Source organism: Nothobranchius furzeri, chromosome 10 (assembly GCF_043380555.1).
Source record: "Nothobranchius furzeri strain GRZ-AD chromosome 10, NfurGRZ-RIMD1, whole genome shotgun sequence".
NCBI classification, from domain to species: Eukaryota; Metazoa; Chordata; class Actinopteri; order Cyprinodontiformes; family Nothobranchiidae; genus Nothobranchius; species Nothobranchius furzeri.
This window is the reverse complement of record NC_091750.1, coordinates 37,509,589-37,535,049: the sequence shown is the minus strand read 5'-3', so window position 1 is coordinate 37,535,049 and position 25,461 is coordinate 37,509,589. Positions and strand designations below refer to the sequence as shown.

The 25,461-nt window shown below is 42.8% G+C and overlaps 1 protein-coding gene across 1 annotated transcript in view; it reads right to left on the bottom strand.

Annotated features, from left to right (window-relative positions):
* The window catches only part of dapk1 (death-associated protein kinase 1), a 66,114-nt gene that overhangs the window by 20,613 nt on the left and 20,040 nt on the right, over nucleotides 1–25,461 (bottom strand). The window contains exons 3-11 of the mRNA XM_015960301.3: nucleotides 17,832–18,053; nucleotides 13,457–13,595; nucleotides 9,336–9,465; nucleotides 7,205–7,253; nucleotides 7,096–7,122; nucleotides 5,600–5,752; nucleotides 988–1,033; nucleotides 786–875; nucleotides 70–162 (exon numbers count right to left, since the gene is read on the bottom strand). Of these exons, the coding sequence (XP_015815787.3) occupies nucleotides 70–162; nucleotides 786–875; nucleotides 988–1,033; nucleotides 5,600–5,752; nucleotides 7,096–7,122; nucleotides 7,205–7,253; nucleotides 9,336–9,465; nucleotides 13,457–13,595; nucleotides 17,832–18,053 (949 nt within the window). The remainder of the gene's footprint in view (nucleotides 1–69; nucleotides 163–785; nucleotides 876–987; nucleotides 1,034–5,599; nucleotides 5,753–7,095; nucleotides 7,123–7,204; nucleotides 7,254–9,335; nucleotides 9,466–13,456; nucleotides 13,596–17,831; nucleotides 18,054–25,461) is intronic.

The following is a 25,461-nucleotide window of genomic DNA, read 5'->3' as shown; positions in this document are numbered from 1 at the left end:
TGTGCTCACATGACTTTTTGTTTCATCTGAATGTTTAAGCAAATGAAGCAGCGGAGATGCGGGTCTTACCAGCGTGTCGTCGCTGCGCGCCACACTTATGTTGCTCCTGGACAGGAAGGAGCGAGACAGGCGGTTACATAAAGAGATGAGTCGGACGGATTGCTGCAGAACAGAACAGAGGAGAGGAGAGGAGCGTTGGTTGGTTCAAGCACGAGCAGATCAAGTTCACGTCAGGTCGGGTTAGTAAGGCCATCAGCAGCCAGACGGGTGAGCACAGAGACGATTTTCTGCTCCATTTCCATCCAGCTCCTTAAGCCTGAGAGTGCGAGTCGACTCCAGAACCACATCAGAACCAGTAGGAAGGTGTTCATTACAGAACCAGGCCCAAATAGGATCAGCAGCCACGAGCCTTGATGGGAACTATGAAGCTGATCTGGTGCGGATTACCTCCCACCCCCCTGTGAGAGGACGGTGATGATGAGTCTACGTTTGCAGCATTGTTGCAAAAAACGTTGGAGGCCGGAAAAATTCTAATTCCGAAACAGAAACCATGAAATCTAGGAAAAAAGCACCGATTCTGGTTCTGAGGAGCGATACCCAAACGCCAATCTAACTCAAAATCTCTATAAATGTCAGTGACCAACGGTGAGTTCACAAAGCAGGAGAAACATCTGGAAGCATTTTTCTAAGTGAAATGAAACGTCAGCAGGAATCAGAAGCTAAATCCACACACATCCGAGTTTCTGTCGGTAAACAAACTGCTTTTCATAAAGGAAAGTCGTCACCTTCCATTTCCTCCGAGCGGCAAACTTCTTAAACTTCTCCATGTTGACGGCCGACTCCTTCCTGCTCAGAGCCTGTTGGGTGTCTTTGGGCTGATTTACAAACAGAATGAAACAAAAACATTTGAAATATTAACTGAACTCCTGAAACAACAGACATTCTTTACAGCTGACAGAATAACGAGTGTTTCAGATAAAGCCCGACCTTGATCCAGGGATGCTGCAGCGTGTCCTGGATCGTCATTCTCCGTCTGGGACAAAGACACGAAAAGTTTAAGTTACAATAAACCCGGATCGGATTAATCCGGCTGTCACACGGTAGTTTTAAGGAGTTTCCAGGACATCGGTGATCATTTACACACCAACTATTCTATTATTGGACTCCCTGGCACCATCAAAGTAAAAGTTATTGTGTTAAAAACCAGCTTCTTTTGTCACAGCGTCAAACAAAATGCACCGATCCAAAGTCCCATAGTTGTCACACACACTGGTGTGTGTGACATTTGTTCTCCGTACTTGGCCCACCCCCACGGGGAGCCGTGAGCTGCAGCAGTGGCTGCACTCGGGAGCCATTTGGTGGTTTAACCCCCCAGTCCAACCCCTTAAAGCTGAGCGACAAGGAGGGAGGCGTCACGTCCCATTTTTAGAGTCTCTGGTGTGACCTGCCGCAGAGAACGTTCATGTTTTTAAGTCCAGGCTCAAGACCCACCTATTTAGGTTAGCTTTTATCTAAATAGTTACTACAGTTTTATTTCTCGTTTTACATGATTGTATTTTATTGCTTGCTTTGCATGTTTTATATGATTATATTTTAGCATTGTTTTCATTATTTAATATTATTATTTTACTGTCTATATGATTTTATTGATTACTTATTTTCTAAATTTTGTCCCTTATATTAGCTCTTTTATAACATTTTTACTCATTTTAATCCAGTGTTTCCTCTGTGGGGGCCCTCTGCCCCGGGAGCGGTGGTCGACTGTAGCTTCCTGGGCGCTCTATAGGTGGGGGTCTATGCTCCCCCTCCACTGAGCGCCCTGACTTGGTGTGGAAGACCTGATGCTGCCGGGGCAGACGGCTCCTCTGATGGCGTTTCCTTGCCTTACCTTACTTGACTCATCTGGACTCAGCCAAATATAAATTTTACTTGTGTGTGTGCATGCGTGTGTGTGTGTGTGCTTGCATATGTCTGTTTATGTATTTAATCCTGTTATGGGAATCTGGGGTCATTTTGTAAAGCACTTTGTTTGAAACGCGCTTTATAAATAAATCTGATTAATTGACCTGACCGGGAATCGAACCCCGATCTTCCAGTTCCAGGGCGGACACTCTACCACTAGGCCACTGAGCTGGTAAATTCTGGCCCAGAGGGCCGATACGGAGGGCAGCGCTGCTCTGCTGAACGAGGAGCAACATTCCGGTTTTATGGCTGCATGAATCCCAACCAGTGGGTTCACTCTTTGGCTAGACGCGTACATTTATATTTGAATTTTTCCCTTTATGTTTACTTATGAGGCAGACGCTTTCATCCAAAGCGACGTACAGTTGTTAACCGACAGGGCGTGTTGTGATCTGTGGGGGAGACCGGAGAACCCGGAGGAAACCCACGCATGCATGGGGAGAACGTGCAAGTCCACGCAGAAAGGCCACAGCCGAGTTTCGAACCTGCAACCTTCTTGCTGCGAGACAGCAGCGTCAACAACTGCGCCGCCATGCAGCAACTTTAAATATCAAAAGATGTTTGAATATATTTTTATGGCACTTCTGTTTTTATTCCACCGGATAACAATGGATAAGGCAACTTCCCAGCTGTGGAATGTTTGAGCTACTAAAACATCACAATAAAACATTATTAGAGTTTTTATGAACCTAAACTCAAGCATCCAAGTCTTTATTTCCCCTCGTCTGATAGAAGCAGAACTAACCTGTTAATGGATGTAGAAATGGTAGGAAGTTAGCCTGAAAGGGGAGTGTTTTTAAGCTGTCTTTGCCTGAAATGCGTTTAAAAAGGGGTAGGGCCTATTGTGATTGATGAGCTAACAGCTAGAATGAGTAGGGTCCGCATCTTAAAGTGGCATCTCACTGAAAAACCCTTTTTAGTGATTATCTCTGATTCTAACGGGTCCCTCTGAGTGTTTCATGCAGGCTGAACGTGAGAATAGTCTCCTACATCTATCTCCTGCAGTAGCTTCTGATAGAAAACAGACGGTGAAACTCTAGGATTAGAAAATCCTGACAGATCTATGTCACTTAATGTCACTTAATATTCATGGACTCACCCATCTGGACTCACGACGGGGAAGGCTGTTGTTGGTTTAGTCCAGCAGAGAACGTCTCCGCTAGTAGAAGCTAACTGTTAGCATTAGCAATCCACCATACAGCAGAACTCCTCCAGGCTTGTGTTATTTGTGGAGATAAAACATCAACGTTGCAGAGCAAACAGAGTCCGTGGTAGAGTTGTGTTGCTGTTAGCCAATCAGAGGAGAGACGTCCACATATCGGGAAGTAAGACTAAATCCTGCCGAGTTCTGCTCAGCTCTGATCTGGCTCACTTCTAGTTCCTGAAACAGGTGCACCAGAGTTTTTATGCTCCACGGTTACTCTGGCAGTACTGTTCTGATGTCTTACGAGTATTTTAACAAACATTAATAGTTTGTTTACTTCCTGCTGAGAGGAGCCGTCTCTCCTGGTGAAACATTTGGATCCTGAAGAAGTTTCTGTGTATTAAGATGGTTTCTTGATTGATTAAGGCGTCTCCTTCACCCTTAAGTGTCTCTCTGCTTCCTGAATCCATCACCAACACACATTTTCACTTTCCAACCCTCTTTATCACTCTGAAGTAAAAGCGAGTAACTAAAGGGAGAAAACAAAAGGTTCTGATGGCGGTTCGTCTCTCTAAGTGCAGCTTCAGCCATTCAGCTGTTGCCGGAGGAACGCTAACGAGCGACAGACACAGTCGGAACAATTTTAGGAAGCGGTGCCAAAGGACACTTTACCAAGCAACAAGAGGGCCTCGTCTGGAACGTTGTTTGAAAAATCCTCTGCAAGCCGAGCGGATGGAATAAAATAACTAAAGTCCCGTTTTAACGAGGAGAGAATTCCATTAGTCGTCACATGATGAGACTTAAACCTGCACAGGTGATTTTCTTTAGAAACTGTCACTAAAATAGGGACAGACTGATATTTCAGGCCAGTTTTTACCATTATTTATGTATCGCAACTGCTGACACGCCTCTTTGGTCGAGCCGTTTTAATGTCGTTTTAATCTGCGGGCAGCTGTGAGCTGCTGTCCGGTTTTATTCAAATGTAAATGATACGTTCCTGAAAAACATCTGTTTAATAAATGCTCAGAAAAATCTTTGTCAACTGAAATTTGTGTTTTATGTTCAATACTTGGTCAGTTTGTTGATTTGCTTGATAAACTTTGGTTAAATGTTTGAAGGTAAAACAGTTGGTTGTTAATAGGGATGGGTACCTTTGACATTTGAATCCATTCGGTACTAATTCCCGGTACCTAGGAATCGATACCAGTACTTAACGGTACCAATTTTCGATACTTTTGAGTGTTTAATATTTTAATTCTCTTTTATTATTAAATTTTTTTTTTTCAATTTATAACCATATTTGATAAATTTCACGATAAATAACATACAACTGTTTGTATTTTAACATCGTCCTTGTAGTTTTATAAGCTGATAATTAAACTGAAGCAAACTTCTTTACTGTGAACTAAATTTACTGTGTATCTTCATTCCTTTTGCCGTCTTTTTTCATTTGATTTTTCCTACTGGGAAGCTAGAATTTCCGAGGAGAAAGCGAACGCACCATTAGCTGATAACAATGGTGGCAATGGAAGCTAACATATCAAGCTAACGTTATCTTAAACAGTTTATTTAGCTGCTGGAGCAGATTAAAACGATGATGCCTCACACTTAGGTCGCTGTCGCTGGTTTCATCTTCACCCAATCACCAGTCACATTTAGTAAAGTGAAGCCAAACTTTAGAGCGCGTTCATGTTCTTCTAGTCGGAAGTCCGGAGTTCCGAGGAGAAAGCGAACGCACCATTAGCGAAACGGAAGCTAACATATCAAGCTAACGTTTTCTTAAACATTTTATTTACCTACCGGAGCAGATTAAGATGAGGATGTCTCACTTAGATCGTTGTCGCTGGTTTCATCATCACCCAGTTACCCATCACCTTTAGTGAAGTGGACCCAAGCTTTAGCGTGCGTTCTTTCTACCATGCTGCTCTGTTTACAACTCGCTTGCAGCGACCGACGACATAACGCTCTTGCGCATGCGCAGCTGTCTAGGCAAGTTCTCGTTATGAAGGACGGGTACCGAAACGAGGCACCGTTTCAAATGACGTGAATCGGTGCTCAGTCGGTACTGTGGAATTCGGTCGGTACCTTAAAAAGTACCGAATTCGGTACCCATCGCTAGTTGTTAAGTGTTTGTTAGGTTCAGAAATGCTGCGCATCAGCTGTTATTGGCGTCACCTTTCATCGTTCAGAAAGGTGGAAAACATCCAGAGGAAAATCGTCCCAGAAAATCTGCATCGGTATCAGCAACAGAAAACCCACATCAGTTGCTTTTTAGTTTCCTAATACCAACATCTGCGTGTGCTCGTTCATATCTGAGAACTAAAGGTTGGGTCGGAGACATCAGCTCTCTAAAAATAGAATCTCAGGTTATTTCTGACGGATCTGAATCTCTAAGAGGCAAAAAGGCAAAAGCGTGTAATCTTTCATAATCTCTTTAAATCACTGATCTTCCAGGGATTTGATCTCCATCAGAAGACACCAGCAGCGACGTACTTTGGGTCTTTGACGAGGAGCCGAGCGATGAAGTCTTTGGCCAGGACGCTGGTGCTGCTGAAGAACTCCTCGTCAAACGTGTAATCCACAGCCGACACGTTGGCCAGCGTCTCCTGTTTGTTGTCACCCAGAAAGGGAGAAGCACCACTCAGGCTGCAGGAAGGGCACAAAAACAAACAAGTCATCAAGAAAAGTTCTAAATGACCTGAAATCTCCTTAAACTGTGTTTTAATCCATGATCAGGGCTGGCAGCAGCAGCAGGTTTTCCAGTCAAAGGGAAAAGGATCAATAGGTTGTAATCCCAACACCATTAATCTGCCAATAAACTCCAGTCTAGAGCAGACTAAAACCAGATTACAGCAGCTAATGGTGACTCATAAATCCAGTTCTGTAATCAGAACCCACTGTTTATTCACAGGAAAGCAGCGGGATGCTCCACATCTGGATGCAGGAATCTTTGTGCATTTTTACCGTTTTCCACTGATTTCACACACTGGACATAAGCAGGGGCAGCAGCTCGGAGCCCTGAAGGCTCGTTACACCAAACGGCACGAAAACCGCAGCTCATCAGCTCAAACGGCTAATTACGCCGTCAGCTGGGAGGGACGTGGAGGTGGTGCAGGTCAGGCTGCGGCCCACAAACAAAAGCTCTGTTCTACCCCGAAACCACCAGGAGACGATCTGCGGGTAAAAAGGTCAGCTTCTGTTCCTGAAGACGGGTTTATCCAGAGTTTCCCGAAGGGAACGGTCTATTTCCTGCAGCGCGTGGCAGAGCTCTGACATCCGTGTGGGCAGAAAGCACGGGCACGCATCAGGATCATGCTTACTGTATGTAGATGATGTTTCATGTTGTGTTCGTAGGAAATGACGCGTTGTGCTCCTCGTGAGGTTTGCAGCTGCAGCGATGAGTCAGCTACACTTTCACCTTCTAAAATCCACCTCGCAAAGTTTTACATCCTGATTGTTTGTCACATTATTTTAGAAATATGTAGAAAATGTGCAAAAACACGCTCCCTCAGCCAGCAGCGTCTCTGCAGCTCTTTGGTTTTACTCCTCTTTCATCATTTGACCCGTTCAGCCGTTTATCTAACAAAGGAACTGGTTCCAGTCAGCAGGATGAAGCCATGAAGCACCCAGCATCAACGCAGAGGAAGGCAGGAGACCCTACATCACCGCTAAGAGCTTCAGATCTTTAAATGTTGAGCTCTTATTGTGAAAGGGGTTCAAAGGAAGTTGTTATTCGGTTTGCTTTAGGGATGATAAAAGTGTTGGTCAGGAGTCGCTCTTGTAATTTTGCATTCATAGGAATGCACTCAGAACTTCTGCTTATTTAAGGAATTTAACCGGCAACCCAAAAGTAAACTTGGTAAAAACTCCTAACTTAATGACCAGAGTGCAACAAAACTTGAGTAAATTCGGCCGTATAGAAAGGTCAAAGGGCAAATGGGTCCCCCATACGTGAGAGTTTATCAGCAGGAAGTGGGACGGCTACTTACAGGATGTACGTGATGACCCCGATGCTCCTGAACACAGAAACAGGAGAGAATTCATCATCATGAAACTGATCTGAGGTCAGGTTGTTGTTGTTATTGTTTATTTACTCACCACATGTCGGCCTCCAGGCCTAAAGACTCGTAGTTCACCACTTCTGGAGCTGGAAAACCAATTAAAATGGGAAGATTTTCATTATTCACACCCAACTTTGCTTTTAGTTTGGTTCTGTTTTACAGGTTTTACCTTTGATGTCGTGTTTAAAGTTTGCTGATTGGTGACAGAAAAAAACGATTCCAGCTATGATGATAAAAACCGCCGATTCCTTCGGTTAATGTCAAGTTAAAGTATCGATAAACCTTTGATGTGTGGCGCATCTTTCAGGGTTTACAGAATGAGTTTTACTTCTGGTAGTTTTTATCTTTAAATGTTGAAGAAAATGATTTTTTATGGATTTATCGGCTTTTATTATGATGCTTATTTCTCTTTTAGATAAAAAAAAGAGATCGGAGCTGAGAATCGGTTCATCTCTTTTTGCTCAAGAACATAAAAATTGTTCTTATTATTCACAACTAATTCAATATTTCAAATGTATTTAAATATATTTTGTTATAATTTATTTTAAGAGTATGAATTTCATCAAATATCACATCAACATTTTTATATCACATTTTATACCAATTATAAACCAATATACAGTAAATACACAGAAAATTATAGTGAAATATATTAACAATAAATAAATAAATAAATAAATATTCTTTCTGCTTATGTGGTTTCATAATTTGGCACCACATGAGGAAGTTATGCCTCAGTTTGCTGTAAGGATAATAAAAAGTTAACTTCTATAAACACATCATAATCAGTAGATTAGTAACCTATTTAACCAGCGGGTTAATGACGCGGATCATGGAGGACTGAACTCCAACGAAAAACAGCTCATCTGAAAAAACGTCTGATAAAAACAAATGTTTGAACATAAAGAAAAGAAATTGACAATATGTATTATTAGTGTTATTAATATAATATTACTGTTTTGTTGTTATAATTATAATTATTAATATTAATGTTATTGTTATAATAGTAATAATAATAATTATTATGTTATTATAATGAATATTATTATAGTTATTATAATTATTAATAATATTAATGTTTTTGTTGTTACTATAATAACTATTATTATTGTTAATATAATCATTAATAATATTATTAATGTTATTGTTGTTATTAGAATGATTATTATTTTTAATATTATTGTTGTTATACTATTTATAATTATTGTTATGATAATTATTAATAATATTAATGTTTTTGTTGTTATAATAATAATAATAATAATAAGTATTACTGTTATTATTGTTGTTATTAACTCACCTTACAATTAGTTATACGTTAACAGTAGCTTCAGAATAAAAAAAATTGCTAAAATAAATAATTCATTTCATTTGTTTAGTTTGAGTCAAACATGTTGGAAAAACATTTGAAGTGTGTTTTAGTTTAATTCGTGTTTATTTCTGAAGTGATTTAGTAAAAATGTGGTCAGGTTTGATGTTTTTTGTGGTTTGATTTTGATGCAAATCGCAGCAATTAGATGTTGGTGGGTGTAATTTCTTCCTCAGTCGAGCATCAGAACCTCTCTGGGGAACCGGGACCGTTCTGCTAAATGGACCAAACCACAGAAACGACCTTCATGTTGAGTCTGCAGAACCAGAACCAAACCCAAGCCCGCTTCAGTCCAACGTCAGCTGTGGATCTTTATTAAATCTGCTGATGATCAAACATTTAACCTTTAGCAGGTTCTGGACGGACCTGCACGCCTGGGTGACGCTGTTGGAGGCTGGCAGCTGCCCCAGGAAAGGGCAGATGGCCCTGTGTGTGTGTGTGTGTGTGTGTGTGTGTGTGTGTGTGTGTGTGTGTGTGTGTGTGTGTGTGTGTGTGTGTGTGTGTGTGTGTGTGTGCGTGCGTGCGTGCGTGCGTGCGTGCGTGCGTGTGTGTGTGTGTGTGTGTGTGTGTGTGTGTGCGTGCGTGCGTGTGTGTGTGTTGGCAACATGGGCCATTTCTCACAATCTCTGGTCTATTATCAGGTCTCCCTTTGGCCCAGCTGGCACCTGCTCTAATAACGCGAGATATCTGGGGTGAAGCCAGAAAATGGGGTGTGTGTGTGTGTGTGTGTGTGTGGTGTGTGTGTGTGTGTCACAAACATCTGCTAAACAAATGATGATAAAAAAGATAAAATGCTGACCTACAAACTCCGGAGTTCCAAAGATGTTTTTGAAATCGTTGCCAAAATCGATCTTGTGGGCGAGTCCGAAGTCGATGATCTTGATGCGCGGGTGAGGCACTGAGCGGTTCAGCAGCATGATGTTCTCTGGCTAAAAGAGGATTGAGAGAAAAAATAATCTGAACTGGAAAATAAAAATGGTGTTTCTAAAAACCAGAAAAAGCCTGGCAGGAACCCGTAATCAGTGACGGCTTCAGCCACAGACATCATATATGTAGATGCCCCGTGGACTGGGGCCGTCAACTGGAGCTTCCATAGTGACCAGCTGCCATCTTGGATGGGTCTCCAGTCACTCCCCAGTACATTTATTTTACCTGAGGAAGGTGCTTACTCATTTAAGTCAGACATATGGCATGGCAACTATATTAAGATAAATTAAAGTAAACAAAAATATAAAATCTCAACAGGTAGGCTAGAACAGTCCTTATTAGTCCCACATGATTGGTTTTCAATAGTGCACTGGTTGTTACAGTTGCTCATCCTGTGTCGACTCTAGTTGAGTTTGGAGAGTGAAGGACCCATCCAATATGGCGGCAACGCTGCTACGCTTTCCAGAGTCCAATGGGGCATCTACATATTCATGTCTATGGTTTCACCAGACCAGGACCGGGGGGCACCGGAATTGTGCGATGAATCTTACTCCACTCCCACTTCCTGTTTGAAAAATGCAACAAATGCTGTTGCCTGGCAGACTAAGAGGGCGCAGCCACTAACAAATACACACACACAGGCTCACAATGACATTGTGACATCATATGGTATCAGCTAACATTCTAGGGTACCTCTTAGCCAATAGCAACGGCAGATTTAAATTCAAATGCAGTGCAGAGTTTTTACCTGAAGAGGGCGCAACACTGACAGTTTTAGTCAGAAATTTTTTATAAACTAAGATGCACCAAAGCGTCAAACTATTGACTACACCTGTCTGCAGCACGACTAGACACTCATTTATATAGTTTATCAGCAAAAAGAAGTTAATTTGGGGGTGACTTGCTCGACTCCACGCTGATCAACTCAGCCAAGATCTCTGATCCCGGATCTGTTCCTGGTAACCAGGAGTTCTCAGAGGACCATGGACAGGAAGCTGGTAGGACACCACCAAAAAAAAAAACATTAAAATCTCTTTCCCTGAAGTACGAGTAACTAGAATCAGTCCTTACACCTCACCTCACTCTTATTGTGCTCACACCAGCTTTAGCTTATGGTCCAACCAGAGAACCAACACGACCCCATTAACTCACGACTCTTCAAAGTAACGACGCTGGAAGTAAAAAGGTTGGACGTTGGAGGTCTGCTTGCATCAATCAGTGCTTGGTGAGTTCACAGACTGGGGAAAATTTCAGGTTTTTCAGCGTCGGTGCGTTCACCATCTCAGATTATCTCATCACCATTTACTTGTGGTGAACATTGGCTGATGCTCGTCGCCAGCCTCTTCCTTCTCTGCATCTCTGGCATTTCCAAGCTTTTTAAAATGCCACCTTCCTCCTGTGGCAGCCCTGGTTTAGGTCATGTGACCAACAATTTGGATCATTCATTATATAATTCTTTAGGAACAAAATTCAATAACTGTTCATGATGCAAATTTAAATGAAATAATTAGACTTTACACAAAACAAAAATGCTAATAAGTACGTCTACATGTGAAAAACAAAAACTTGAGACAAAATATTGGGACAGTAAAGAACAAACCAGGTGTGTTTTGGAACATTTACAGCACTTATCAGACACCGCGGAGCATTTTATTTGGCCCGCGAGATAAATATAAAAAATATATTAAAACTGACCCGCTGGACGATTTTATCACAAAGACTACAACTCCCATGATGCTCTGCGGCGTTAGCGCAGAGCCAAAGCGCCCACTCCTTTGTGTTTGTCTGCAGCTCCGCTGTCTCGGACAAACTAAACACTCCTCTCACTCAGCGTCGGGTTTACTCGGCTATTTACCGACGTTGAAGCCGAGAAACGGAGATTTTAACCGCTCAGTCATGTGTTCACGACTGAAAGAGAAAGTTTTCCTACTAACTTCCAGACAGAGCTGATATAACTCCAGCGAGCAGCGACACGCTCAAACCAGCATGACTCTGTGGCTGCTGTAGTTTTTATTTTTCCTCCCCGACACACAACAATGTGGTCCAGCTGCTCAGACATGTTCATCAGCACAAACCTATGTGAGCACCTGTTGTCATTATTATGATGAAGATGAACAAAACAACAGGAGTCTCCTCCTCAGCTCAGATCAACCCCATGATGCAGGTATCTGGCTGGAACAGGTGAGCATCACAGTAAACCAGTGGACCAACTGAGCTTTAAGTATTTAGGTTTTATGCTCTTTTTCTGCTCCAAAACATGAAAGTTAACAGGTGAGATGTTGCATTTTCATTTAAGATAAAATGATATTTTATTTTGTTGTTGGCACGTGAGAAAAGATTTAACCTACAGTAAACAGGAAGTGGAAAGGCTGCAGATAGATGAATAGAATAGAAAATCCCTTTATTGCTCCTCAGTGGGGAAAGCTAGACATCACAGCAGCGATGACACGTATAACAGGAGAAAAAAGGAGAATAAAAAATAAGAAAAATAAATAAACAACAAGAAAACATAAATCCTGAATAGATTTAAAAAATGCTGATTATACCACAAGTAATGATACCACTGATGTGTTTTATTTAAAATGGACTTGCTCGTTTGTAATTTGGTTATTCCACATTCAGTGTTAATGCAAAAATATGTTTGTTTCCAAATTAAAAGGTTCTAAATATGTTTATAAAGAAAATGTGCAAATTTGCCGTCACTTTTTCAAAAAATATTAAAGGGACATTATGGAAGTGTGACAGCCAAAACATGTATAGAAATAATAAATGTCTTCTTCATACATTCTCCTGCAATGCCCTGGTCCTGTAGAATGAGCCCTGGCATTTTTACTGTGATTGCCTGTTTTTCTGTAAAATCACAGAAAAAGAGAGATGCTCGGGTCGAGCAGGCTGCTTCATGCGCGTTCACGATCAGGCATCGCCCGTAGCGTTTGCTATCCGTAGCTTTAGCAGCAGAGAGAGAGGCAGTGCCACTTTGTCGCTGTTCCTAACGCCTAGTGACAAAGCTAGCTACATTTCTGAGGACCCTTAGCTACTTTCTGTAGAACTTTCTTCTAGATATTTCCTGCAAATTAGCAACAAAATAGCCATTTTCACTCCGAACCGTTCTTTGGATTGATGTTTCAGCTGTCATCAAGGATATAAATGTTACAGATACAAAGGACGTCACTGGTGCTTTAGCTCACCTAGTAAGACGTCGGACTCTCGTGCAGAAGACCTGGGTTTGATTCTGGGTGTGAACATAGTTTATTCAGAGTTTCTTTTTTACATTAATGGTATATTTTTTTACAGTAAGATGCCCAAATTTTTATTTGAGACTCGCCGAACGGCATTGAATTCACAGATAAAAAAGATGTGGGTTCAACTTTCATTTTGGAACAATTTTTCAAGCAAGGGAAGGGAATGATCTGAGCATGCAGGAGGACTGACCCATCATAAACCTTTGTCGGCTGTGCTGAAGAGAAAGGTACAGAACCACATTATTTCATTAATCTTACACACACACACACACACACACACACACACACACACACACACACACACACACACACACACACACACACACACACACACACACACACACACACACACACACACACACACACACACACACACACACACACACACACACACACACACACACACACACACACACACACACACACACACACACACAAGGGACCATCTCAGCTGTTATTTTCATTAAGGAGTGTGCACGTACAGCATGCGCGCCTCGTGCACGAGCCTGCTATTGAAGCTGCTGTTACGCTTTTGGCCTGAGGGGGCAATCGCGAGCATAAAAATTCAAAGCTACGTAAAGTCCCTTTAAGTTTGGCCCGCAACTTCGTCCCGGATTTTCATTTCGGCCCCGTGTGAATTTGAGTTTGACACCCCTGGTCTACAGAATTAAGACACGCTTTCATTCATCTATTCTGTTTTCACGATTTAGTAATGTTTCCTTTTGACCAAATCCGATCATCACGTTCGTACCTTGAGGTCGAAGTGAGCGATTTGTTTGGAGTGCAGGTAGAGGACGCCGTCCAGGATCTGTTTCAGGAACTGAGTGGCTTCTTCTTCGCTCAGAGACTCTTTCTCTGCCAGGAAGTCGAAGAGTTCACCTCCAGCGACGCTGCGGAAAGACGACGACACAAATCAGCCGTTTTCCTGTCATCTATAAACGATCACAGCACTTTATTAACAACAAGAGGAGTTTTATTCTCAGGTTTGTTAAGTAAAGGTTGAAAAAATGTGAAGAAAACTCATTATTTCAAACATTTCACAATAAAAGCATTAAGACCATTTGTAAATTTTCTAATACATTTATAAAAACCATAAAACATAACAAAACCAGTCAGTTATCAGGGCTAGAATCGTTTTAAATGCTTTAATCACATTTAATCGTTTTTATAACTTCCCCCGTCAGCATCGGTGTGTGTAAAAACTAACACGCCATCTGATGCTAACCCTTTCACTTCCTCACTAAGAACAACAGCTACAGGGCGGAGACCTAACTCTTCCTCCTCATCATCATCGCCTCGTCGTAAACACCAGAAACCAGGTGGAGATGACCCAGGTGCTCTGATGGTCTTCGTTTGTCAACAGGCAGCTGATCGAACAGGAACTCGTCTGTCTGGTGAGGGAAACGTTTACTCGCTACATCCAGATTTTAAATCGGGCTTCTGCAGAGCTGCTGAATCAGGTTCAAACAAACAAACAAAGGCTGATGGTGGTTAGCGTGTTCTTCCCTCACAGGAAGAAAAACAGAAAACAAAACTACATTTTTAAGAAGTTGCTCAGTCACATTAAACTGAGCAGGAAGTGCTGGGCCTCGCCTCGCCGGTCGAGTTGGTTCAGTAATTGAACTTGATCCTTTTCACCAGAAAACAAAAATAAACTGATTACAGCCGGTTAGACAACGATAAACATCCCACCCGTCTCGTTCTCAGAGCCTTTAGTCATCGATCAACTGGATTAGCTCAGATTAACTCCTGCTCCTCCGATCGCAGAGAGCTGAGATCTTATTGGTTCTCAGAGTCAAACCAAACATCCAGAACAGAAACAAAGAAGTGAGTTTGCGTTTATTCTGGTTAAACTGTGGATTAGGATTCACGACTGCATCGTTAATCCTGCTCATCTGCGCTGCAGAAGACCACGCTATCCGTTAAGGGGACTAAATACTGGAATAGTCCACCACTCAGCATAAGAGACTCACAATCATACAGTTCCTTCTAGGGCTGCACGACAATAGAAAAACCTGCGATATGTGATAAAAGTGGTAAATATTACGATGACGACATTACTTGCGATAAATAAAAATTAACTCCGGAACAAAAATAATCAAAAACAATGAAATAAAATAATCCTAAAAATGAGAAAAGCAAAAGATGTGAGGAAAGGGAAAAAGAAAATGAACAAAAGGCGATCAGTGGATCCCGGGAAAAGCAGAATCAGCAGAAAGAGCAGAACGAAGCTAACTCAGGTGTTCGCTAAGTGCCGTCTGCCTCAGGGGCGGGCATCTGACCTATGAGAACCCACCCGATTGGCCAAATGGGTGAAGAGCTCTATTTGATTTGTTAAAAAAACATCATGCTTCTGTTTGATTGACAGAACGCATCATGTGTAGCAAACATTTGAGCTCACCATTCATTACGATATTTATCTGTTCTTTGCGATATGCATATTGAGCGTGCTGATATCACGATAACGATATATTTGCGATATATTGTGCAGCTCTAGTTCCTTCAAATTCAAACTTAAACAATAGTTGAAGGAAAACCAAACCTGTATCCATCAGTAATTTGTCCTCACAGTGGTGTTTTTGTGTGTTTTCTTTCTGTTTTTCCTAGTTTTAAATATAATTCTTTACTTTCTTTTATCGCTTTTATTATCTGCCTAGGGACTGCAGATGTAAATTAGCACCGGTGCTACAATCTGGCATATTTACTGATGCAATTTAGTGTTGAAGTTCATTAATATGCACGGCCCCTATTAAATAAATAAAGAAATGAAAGAACAAACACTCCTGCTGGTGGTGAATAACATTAATCCCTCATTGCACTCAGCTCCATATTTAATTCATCAGTCTTTGTTGGAAAACTTTAATCTGCTGAATGATAAATTATAATCTGCAGGACATGCAGACTGCTGTGTTTCCTTCCAACAAACGACAAATGAAATGATGGATGACGGTTTAGAAGTGGGCGTGATCCGGGAGCCCACAGTTTGTCCAGCTTTGATTTAACTAATTATTTAATTTCGCTGTAACTTACACGCAGGTGAGCAGAACCGGTCCCGGCTGCGGTTCCGACTTCGCTGATTAAAATGCTTCGATTCTGCTTTCAGACACAACTTTTCAGCCGAAGTGTGTCGGCTGGATTCCTGTGGTGGGAACAACGGATCCGAGGAGTGTTTGAAGTTGTATGTGGGCTGGGAGAACTGGTCTGACCAGAACCGGGCCTGGTGCCAAAGGAAGCTTCAACAGATTACAGCTGCAGGCTCGTTTAACAGCCAGAATCTCGCCTCTCATCTCGTTTATCCCCAGATGGGTTCGCTACACTTCTGTCATTAAAGATCTCCTTTCTGTAAGAAATGAGGACTCGTTTGGGGCAAAAAACTGGGTCCAAAGTTGGGTTTAATCATTTCTTTTGCGTATTTCTAAACATTACAACAGATAGAAAATATTACATTAATAATTTATTTCATTTTCGTTCTGCTGACAAACCAGTGTCATATTCCAGATTCGTACTTTGATGCTGAATCAGCTGGTTTGTGTCGAGGTTTATGTTTGAAGGCAGTGAGAGTCACAGCCGCTCATCGTTAATTGTAATTATTACGTTAATTCTGCTGTAAAAACAAGCATTAAATGTTGGCTTCTAATGATGAGTAAAACAATCGGATTGGCTGCATGGTGGCGCAGACAGTAGCACTGCTGCCCCGCAGAACTAAGGTCATTAGTTCAAAACCCGGCTGCAGCCTTTCTGCATGGAGTTGGCATGCTCTACCCCCCCACCCCCTCCTGCACAAGTGGTTTTGTTCCGGTTCTTTGGGTTCCTCCCACTGAACAAGAACATGCATGTCAGGTAAAACTTAATAAACAGAAAAAAAAATGTATGACACATTTCTCCAGATGGTTCTATTTAGGTCCAAAAGGATTGGAACGAAGGCAACTGGACTTCTTTGGTTTCATTGGAACCCCTTTGGATTACCATAACCTGGATGACTGAGAACCTTCGGGGGTCTGCAGTGAGTGAGTGAGTGACACACACGCACGCACGCACTCGCATACACACACACACACACACACACACACACACACACACACAGCGTAACACCCCCCAAATAATGACCACATGTGTCTACAGAACTACTACACTCATTCAAACTATTTAATGGCAAAAAAGTTAAATTAGGGGTGATTTGCTCATTAAATTCAATTCAAATGTAGTCATAAATCTAGTCAGGGTGGCTGATTGTCTTTTGTCTCTGGAGGTGAGTCGTGTTTTGAGAACCCTGGACCCATTAGGACCCATTAAGCCACATGTGTACCCATGTGGACCCATTAAGCCACATGTGGACCAATGTGGACACATGAGGACCCATAAAGATACATGTGTACCCATAAGGACCCATTAAGCCACATGTGGACCAATGTGGACCCATGAGGACCCATTAAGCCACATGTGGACCAATCTGGACCCATGAGAACCCATTCAGCCACATGTGGACCAATGTGGACCCACGAGGACCCATTATGCCACACGTGGACCAATGTGGACCCATGAGGACCCATTAAGCCACATGTGGACCAATGTGGACCCATGAGGACCCATTAAGCCACATGTGTACCCATGAGGACCCATTAAGCCACATGTGGACCAATGTGGACCCATGAGGACCCATTAAGCCACACGTGGACCAATGTGGACCCATGAGGACCCATAAAGCTACATGTGTACCCATGAGGACCCATTAAGCCACATGTGGACCAATGTGGACCCATGAGGACCCATTAAGCCACACGTGGACCAATGTGGATCCATGAGGACCCATTAAGCCACATGTTGACCAATGTGGACCCATGAGGACCCATTAAGCCACATGTGTACCCATGAGGACCCATTAAGCCACATGTGGACCCATTAAGCCACATGTGGACCCATGAGGACCCATTAAGCCACATGTGGACCCATGAGGACCCATTAAGCCACATGTGGACCCATGAGGACCCATTAAGCCACATGTGGACCCATAACGACCCATTAAGCCACATGTGTACCCATGAGGACCCATAATAACAGCCACATGTGGACCCATGAGGACCCACAATAGACCCATGTGGTCCTGAAGCCAGACAGTAAACACTCACAGTTCCAGGATGAGGATGACTTCGGCCTTGTTCTCAAACACTTCGTGCAGCGCGATGATGTTCGGGTGCTGAATCTCCTTCAGGATGTTCACCTCTCTCTCAATGTCGTCCCTCGTCACCCCTCGCCGACTCGTTTTGCTGCGCCGCTTCTTAATAAACTTGGCGGCAAATTCCGCACCCGTGCTTCTGTGGCGACATCTTCTGACCACAGCGAACTGACCACTGTAGAGAAAAAAAAAGAGGGTTAAAGGCGCATTATGTAACACAGAAGTAAGAATGATATCCTGTGGTCAAATTTGGGTATTGCAGCCCAGTTCCCAAACAAAACGAGTCTCTTTCTCACTCTCGTTCCGTGAGTTTCATGGCTCTTGCTAGCTACGACTCAGCAGCAGAAGATTCTAGATGACGAGTGAAGACGAGTCACACACAGTAAGTTGATAAAAAATAAACTGTAACATCGAGTTAGTAATAAAAACAAATAGCTAGAGATATTTTTAGAGCGTAGCTTTTAAGACCCTGTTTGCCTTGTTGGCTCAAAGTTAGCCTCTAGCCCTGTTCACCTTATACTGGAGTAAAACTAAAGGATCCTGTGGCTTCTTAGGGATACAAGAAATAACTTCTGGGTATCTCCCTGGATTAGGATCTTTACAAAACACTGCTGCGTTTTCCAGCCGATGTTAGAGTGACTAGGTCCAAAGTGCATGGAGCGCAAGGATGTAATTTTCACTTTAGAAGTGGGGGGGGGGGGGGGGGCTATATCTTTACAGTATGTTCTAATGGGAAACTGGCTTCAACGGTTGTTTTCCGCTTGGTCCTAGTGCTCAGCCAGTGTCAATTTAATATAGCGTAATATTATTTTTGGATGGTAAAAAGTGCAGGGGTCAAAACTTGACTTTGGAAAAAGTGGGGGGGACATGTCCCCCCTGTCCCCCCCCAAAATTACGTCCATGATGGAGCGCGCACCCAAACCACCAAAGCAGAGGCATCAGGGAGCACGGTGGAGAAAGTGCTGCTAGAGTAAACTTGTGGATTAAAAGTGTTCAGGGAGACTCTGACAGGGTCTTTGTTTTTTCGTGTCCGATACGAAACAAAGCAGAAAGTCTGAGTCGCGTAAAACATGTTGGTCAGAAGCAGGTTACCCAGTAATTAGACAGGTCCGTGCTAAAACCTAAAGAGGCTCTACAGTTTCACATGTGTACAAGCTCAACTCCTTTAAAACACAATGAATGAAATGGAAGCCTTCATTAGTTATTCTCTGAATTTTGAGGACAAAAGTAACTTTTACCGGATTAGATCTGAATTTTTTCAGAGATTAATGTCAGTGAAGTTTTTTTCTCTCCCCTAAATATCTACTATAATAGATTTGTTGTCATTTCCGGGGAAAAAAAAAAAGAACACCATGTTGTTTATAAATTAGGAAAGGAAAAAATAGCAAAAAAAGTATGGATATTTTTCTATGGAATGCTGAATTTAGTGGAAAATTATTTTAAAATCTGCCTAAATAGATCTAAAAATGTTACTTTTGCTGTCCTTCTGTTTACGTTGACCCACAGTGAGAAGTCTCTGTCCCACATTTGGCGAGTTGGGATCAGGTCACCCTAGGCGATGTCGAATTACAAATGCTGCAGTGGCGAGGACTCGACAACCCCGCAGGACTGTAAACAAAGACTACGTCCCTCTTTAGTTACTTTAAATTAAGAAAAACTGACAGCCACCCATCTAACAATGAAATCTGTTCAAATGTAACCCTCCTTCAAACATGATTAAGACATTAGATCATTATGTGATTATTTCACCGTTACGTTCTTACATATTGCTCCTTTAAGGCTACACCTGGTCAACCAGGTAATTCACTAAAACAACAGGAAAGAGGGGATGCTTCGGTGGGGTTTAATGGTCTATTGGCCCAAAGTGATACAGTAACAGGAATATGCTCTGTGACTCCACGATGGTAATTAAGACGTAAAACAACATTTTCTCTCAAGAATCGGACACTTTCAGGATGTTACTGCAGTCGGAGGAGGGAGGGAGGAGGGAGAAGAGTGTTGATCAGAAACAGATTTCATTAATAAAAGGCTGATGAAGCAGAGAAAAAAAACAGCGTTGTGGCTTTTAACGGACCCGCAGCAGCCGGTCAGAACCAGTATGACCACAGTAAGTAGAACAAAGGAACATCTATTCATATGCAATAAACAATAAAACCTAATGGTCTAAAAATTTCTTTATTTTCTCTCTCTCTCTCTCTCTCTCTCTCTCTCTCTCTCTCTCTCTCTCTCTCTCTCTCTCTCTCTCTCTCTCTCTCTCTCTCTCTCTCTCTCTCTCTCTCTCTCTCTCTCTCTCTCTCTCTCTCTCTCTCTCTCTCTCTCTCTCTCTCTCTCTCTCTCTCTCTCTCTCTCTCTCTCTCTCTCTCTCTCTCTCTCTCTCTCTCTCTCTCTCTCTCTCTCTCTCTCTCTCTCTCTCTCTCTCTCTCTCTCTCTCTCTCTCTCTCTCTCTCTCTCTCTCTCTCTCTCTCTCTCTCTCTCTCTCTCATTCAATTCAAGTTTATTTAAAAAGCGCCAAATCACGACAAGAGTCGTCTCAAGGCACTTCACATAATAAACATTCCAATCCTGGTCAGTTCATTAAGCCAATCAGAAATAATGTTTCCTATATAAGGAACCCAGCAAATTGGATCAGGTCACTGACTATATATATATATATATATATATATATATATATATATATATATATATATATATATATATATATGTGTGTGTGTGTGTGTGTGTGTGTGTATATATATTAGTGTTTTTCATCTTTAGAGTTCATTACTTAAAGAGGGCTACACTGAGTCCACGTGTCTGATTAATTCCTCCAAATGCGGCGGAGAAGCCTGATGTAGCGGCTCTGCCTGAACAACAGAAATGGGCCCCGGCGCTTCCAGATAAAACACTCGGGAAGCAGGGACACTTGGCTGAGGGCCGCCAACGCCTCCGCTGACTGTGCCGCCTCACGGCCCTGGCAATCATGAAGCACTAAGTGTACCAAACACCCACAGAGGCAGGAAGGGAACACATTCTGTCTCGCTTTTCTGATTTCTGCTGCTACATTCCCACTCAGAGGAGCTTCATCTGGCCTCCCGGAGTCCTGCGGTTCTGCTCAGACTCAGAGTTCGGCATCAACAGGAAGCTCTTCAGCGATAAGGAGTCTTCCTCACCGACTCCTCTACAGCGAGTAAATGCTAGCTCCAGAACAGCTGCTGAGGAGCAGAGACGAGGGCAGAACACACACATCTTTTGGTTCTGACCTAGAACACATGCAAGAACTTCCTGCTCCCGCTCTTCTGGAAGCTTCCCTTTAGAATTAAAAAAAAAAAAATTATTTAACCTTTATTTAACGAGGATAGAGACCCATTGAGGTTAAGAGCCTCTTTTACAAGGGAGTCCTGGCCAAGAGGGAGCAAAAACTCCAAACAGTTACAAACATAATGACAATGATAAAACACTCAATCATTAAAAGCAGTTACAAGATACTAATGCAGTCTGTGAAGCTTTCAGTTTGGTTTTGAAGGCATTTAGTGAAACCTGCTCGGTCATTTTCCAGGTTTTCTGCAGCTGGTTCCAAGCAGAAGGAGCAGAGCAGGCGAAGGCTCTCTTTCCTAACTGTGTGCGAGCAAAAGGAACAGAAAGTAGCAACGGATCGTTAGACCTTAAAGAACGGGAATCAACATTTTTTCGTGTGATTAAAGTGCAAATATAAGGAGGTAACAATCCAAACACTGCTTTGTAAATAAAAACATACCAATGATTTTGTCTAATTGCCAATGACGGCCATTTCACTCGTGAACATAATTCACAGTGATGGCTCTACAGTTTGTGATGAATCTCAGAGACGCATGGTAAACCGAGTCCAGGTTTTGTAGCACAGTTAAAGAAGCATTCACATATAGAAGAGCACCATAATCTAGTACGGATAAAAAGGTGGTAGTGACAAGTTGCTTTTTTCCTTCTACAGAAAAACACGACGTAAAATCAATCAAATCAAAGACACTTTATTAATCCCAGAGGGAAATTAGTTTCAGTACACACAATTCAGAGATCAGACATACATGGGCACATGACAAGAATTGGTGACTGTGGTCATGCAGTCAGTGACTTGATGCAATTTGCTGGGTTCCTTATATAGGAAACATTATTTCTGATTGGCTTAATGACCTGACCTGAATTGGAATGTTTATTATGTGAAGTGCCTTGAGACGACTCTTGTCGTGATTTGGCGCTATATAAATAAACTTGAATTGAATTGAATTGAACTGAGTCGCGCTACCTTAATAGAGATAAGAGGGGTTTACATGAGGATTGGTTCAGGTGGAGGGAAAAAAGGCACTTCAGAGTTACCCTCCACCAGGAGGGCAGCTTTACTCTGCAAATAAACACCTCAGACAGATATGTATCAGACTTCAGACAACACAACGCAAGTGTCCACTAGGTGGGGTGGTGGTTGGGACTATCCCCAATTCAGTTCCTGCAGCCACGATAAGCAGCGCATGTCACCTCAGTGTGGACAGGGGGAGGAGCATTGAGGGTTGGAGGGTTGCAGTGACCCTGGAACGTTTCAGCGGCCTTCCCGCAGTCCCGCCCAGGCTGGGAAAGGATACAGAGTTGAGTTGCCATAGCGATGGCACATTCCACATATCTTTGGAAGGGGGAGTTTTTGTTGGAGCCTTGCAGGCTCAAGGGCGCCAGATTCCGATTAGACATTGTTTTGGGGCCAGACAGAGATAATTTGGTCCTCAACCTCTCAAAATCCCAATAATGGACATTAATCTATCCCAATCCGTGCTGATTCGTCCACTCTATCCTTGATGGCATCCATCTTTTGTGCCAATAAAGAATCTCGGCCAAAGTCCCAAGCTTACGATTCATCTCGGCAATTATGTGAGTCTGTGAATTCACAGCGCGGTGCAAACCATCTCTGAGCTCCGGGATCAGGACAATATTCCTCGACAGCTCGTTAATTTTCCGGTAAGCCAGGTAGCCTCCAATGCCGATCAGCAGGAAACCCGACACCAGCATCACGAATATCCACACATCTTCAGAGTCCTCCACAGACAGCTGGTCTGTCCCGGAGGGGCATCCGGGAGCCCCTTCTCCCATTCTCATCGTTGAAATTTTTTTTTATCAACCGTGTTGAGTGACCAACTGACGAGATCCATTTGGGGGAATTTCCGTTTCCAGTTTCCAGAAAAAATGCAGAAGCAGCCGTGCACCCAGCACACACAGACAGACAAAGGCCTTGAGGATAAGATATGGAGGAGAGGAGAAGAAAGCGTCTGCACCCTCCGAGAGCCGGAAGAAGAGTGACTTATTACGGAAGTAGAAACCCAGCTTTAGTTTTAATTTTTTCACCAATTTATCTATTGACCCTTTGCACGTGACGTCACGCCACTCATGTGAGCGCCCCCTTCGCCATGATGGACGGCAAAAAGACCGTTTACACCCGTAGAAACTCCAGTGAAGGTAGTCAAAACAAGCCAGTTTGTAGCCTTTTATCGCTTTTATTTAGCTGATTTGACAGTAAAATGGTTTTAGCTTGCTGCGTGGTCGGCTGCACTAAGAGACGAGGACGTAAACTCAACTCCTTTTGTTTTATTAATAACTTTGATGGAGACTGAGGATAGAGATGAACTGCAGCGATCAATCAAGCGGACTAGCAGCCCTCAGATTAGCAGCGAACCTGTTTTTACCGGGTAAGATTAACGTTCATTTTTTTCACGAGGAAGACGGGGACAGGGATACATGTGATGTGTTTATACTAGTTATTGATGATCCTGATGGACGGGTATTTCACCACGGAGGCTGCGCTCCGTCCACTGTAGTGTAAAGCTAGATAATTATTAACAATATTAAAGCTCCGATGTATGGTTACGTGTGTTAAAATTACGTTATTTATTTATGAGCGTCGGCGTTCGGAGATCTTCTCATTCTGGTGTGAGAGCAGCAGCTGAACCCGGTAACACCACCAGCAACAGAAGCTGGTAGGGATCCGGACTTTTTAACAATCAGCTTTGGTGTAAAGTGAAACGTTGTTCATAACATAAAGTTATAAATCCAACGGGGTGAATTTAGGCAAAGTCAGCGACATGTTTACATCGGTGAACAGCTGCAGAGAGAACGTAAGCTAACGCCAGTAAGCTAGTTAGCATACTGCTAGATGCGCTACTTCTTCTGATAACTGAACTGGGCATGAACTAGTTGAAGGAATGCTGGAGGAGTTTTGTTTTTGTTTTGATCGCAAAAATAATTTCAGGCTCTACTTTTCCCTTTGTTTAGTAATCGTGCCGCTCACTGTTTACATGTTTTTGCCGTCCAGCATGGTGGACCCACGTGATTAGGTGACGTCGGTGCAAAGGGTCAATATGAGATTTAAAAGTATGGGAGGTATCTATCCAAACACCTAGGCACTTATACTCATGGACCATCTCTACGACTTTCCCTTCCAATGTGATTACTTCAGGAACGCTATTTGGCATTTGCCTATTTGTAAAAAACATCAACTTGGTCTTCTCCGCATTAAGGGTCGGCTTTAGCTGACGTAATGAGTGCTGGACTACGTCGAATGCTTTCTGCAGGGATTCAACAACCTGAGAAAGTGATGTTCCAAAACAATAGTTACTCGTATCATCTGCATAGTAATGCATATTAGCATCTTTAACATTTAGGCCCAAGTCATTGATGTACAAGATAACTAGGAGGGGAATCCAGATGATCGAGTTTAACACGGATGATTTAGTGAGAAATGTTTTGCTTCAGTGCAACAACAAAATGTAGCAGGACAAGCGGCTTCATCTCAAACTAAAAGTGGATTATTTCTCCTCCTGGTTTCATTTAACTGAATTTGCTTCGTCCTTTAAATGATTTCCACTCCTTTGATAAAACACTTCTGAGCCGTTTGCTTGTGTTCGTGGCTCCCGTTTCTGTGCGTTGATGACGCCATTCTGTTTCCAGAGAGACGCATCACAGCTGAAGCAGGGTTTTCCACATCCAAGGTCACACTGCTCAACCAGGAAGCGGCAGAATTCTACCTCCTGGTCAGGAGGGAGTCTTAGGGCCCAGGACTTCATCTGGTCCAGCTAATCCCTCACCGTGGTCACAAGGATCCAATCAGCTGAGATCATCTCCCTCAGTTTCGAACACAAGGACCACGGCTCCTCCTCATCCATCTCATGAAGGTGGTTTTCCAGATCCTGACAAGATCCAGAACTCAATGGAGGAAAACTCTCCGGTCTGGGAACACCTGCAGGAGGAGCTGGAAAGTCGAGGAATGCCTGGTTTTCCCTACTGGACCTGGTACCTCAACTCTGAATCAATGGGTAAAAATGGATGGATGAGATTTAACCGTTTCCATGACTTAGTTCCATTTCTGCACAACAATAGAAGCACGGCTGATATGAAGCAGGATTATAAATCCAATTAATCTGGTAAAGTTAATCTGATTCATCCAAAAGAGAAACGACTCCATTAAAAGGGCCGACGGCTCGTTAAGGAAGTGACTCAGAAACACAAAGACAACAATGTGAGGAAGACGAGGGTTTTCTCGTGATAATAACACCTCCGCCCCCGTCCAGTCTGGCCTCAGCCCATTGTTGCTG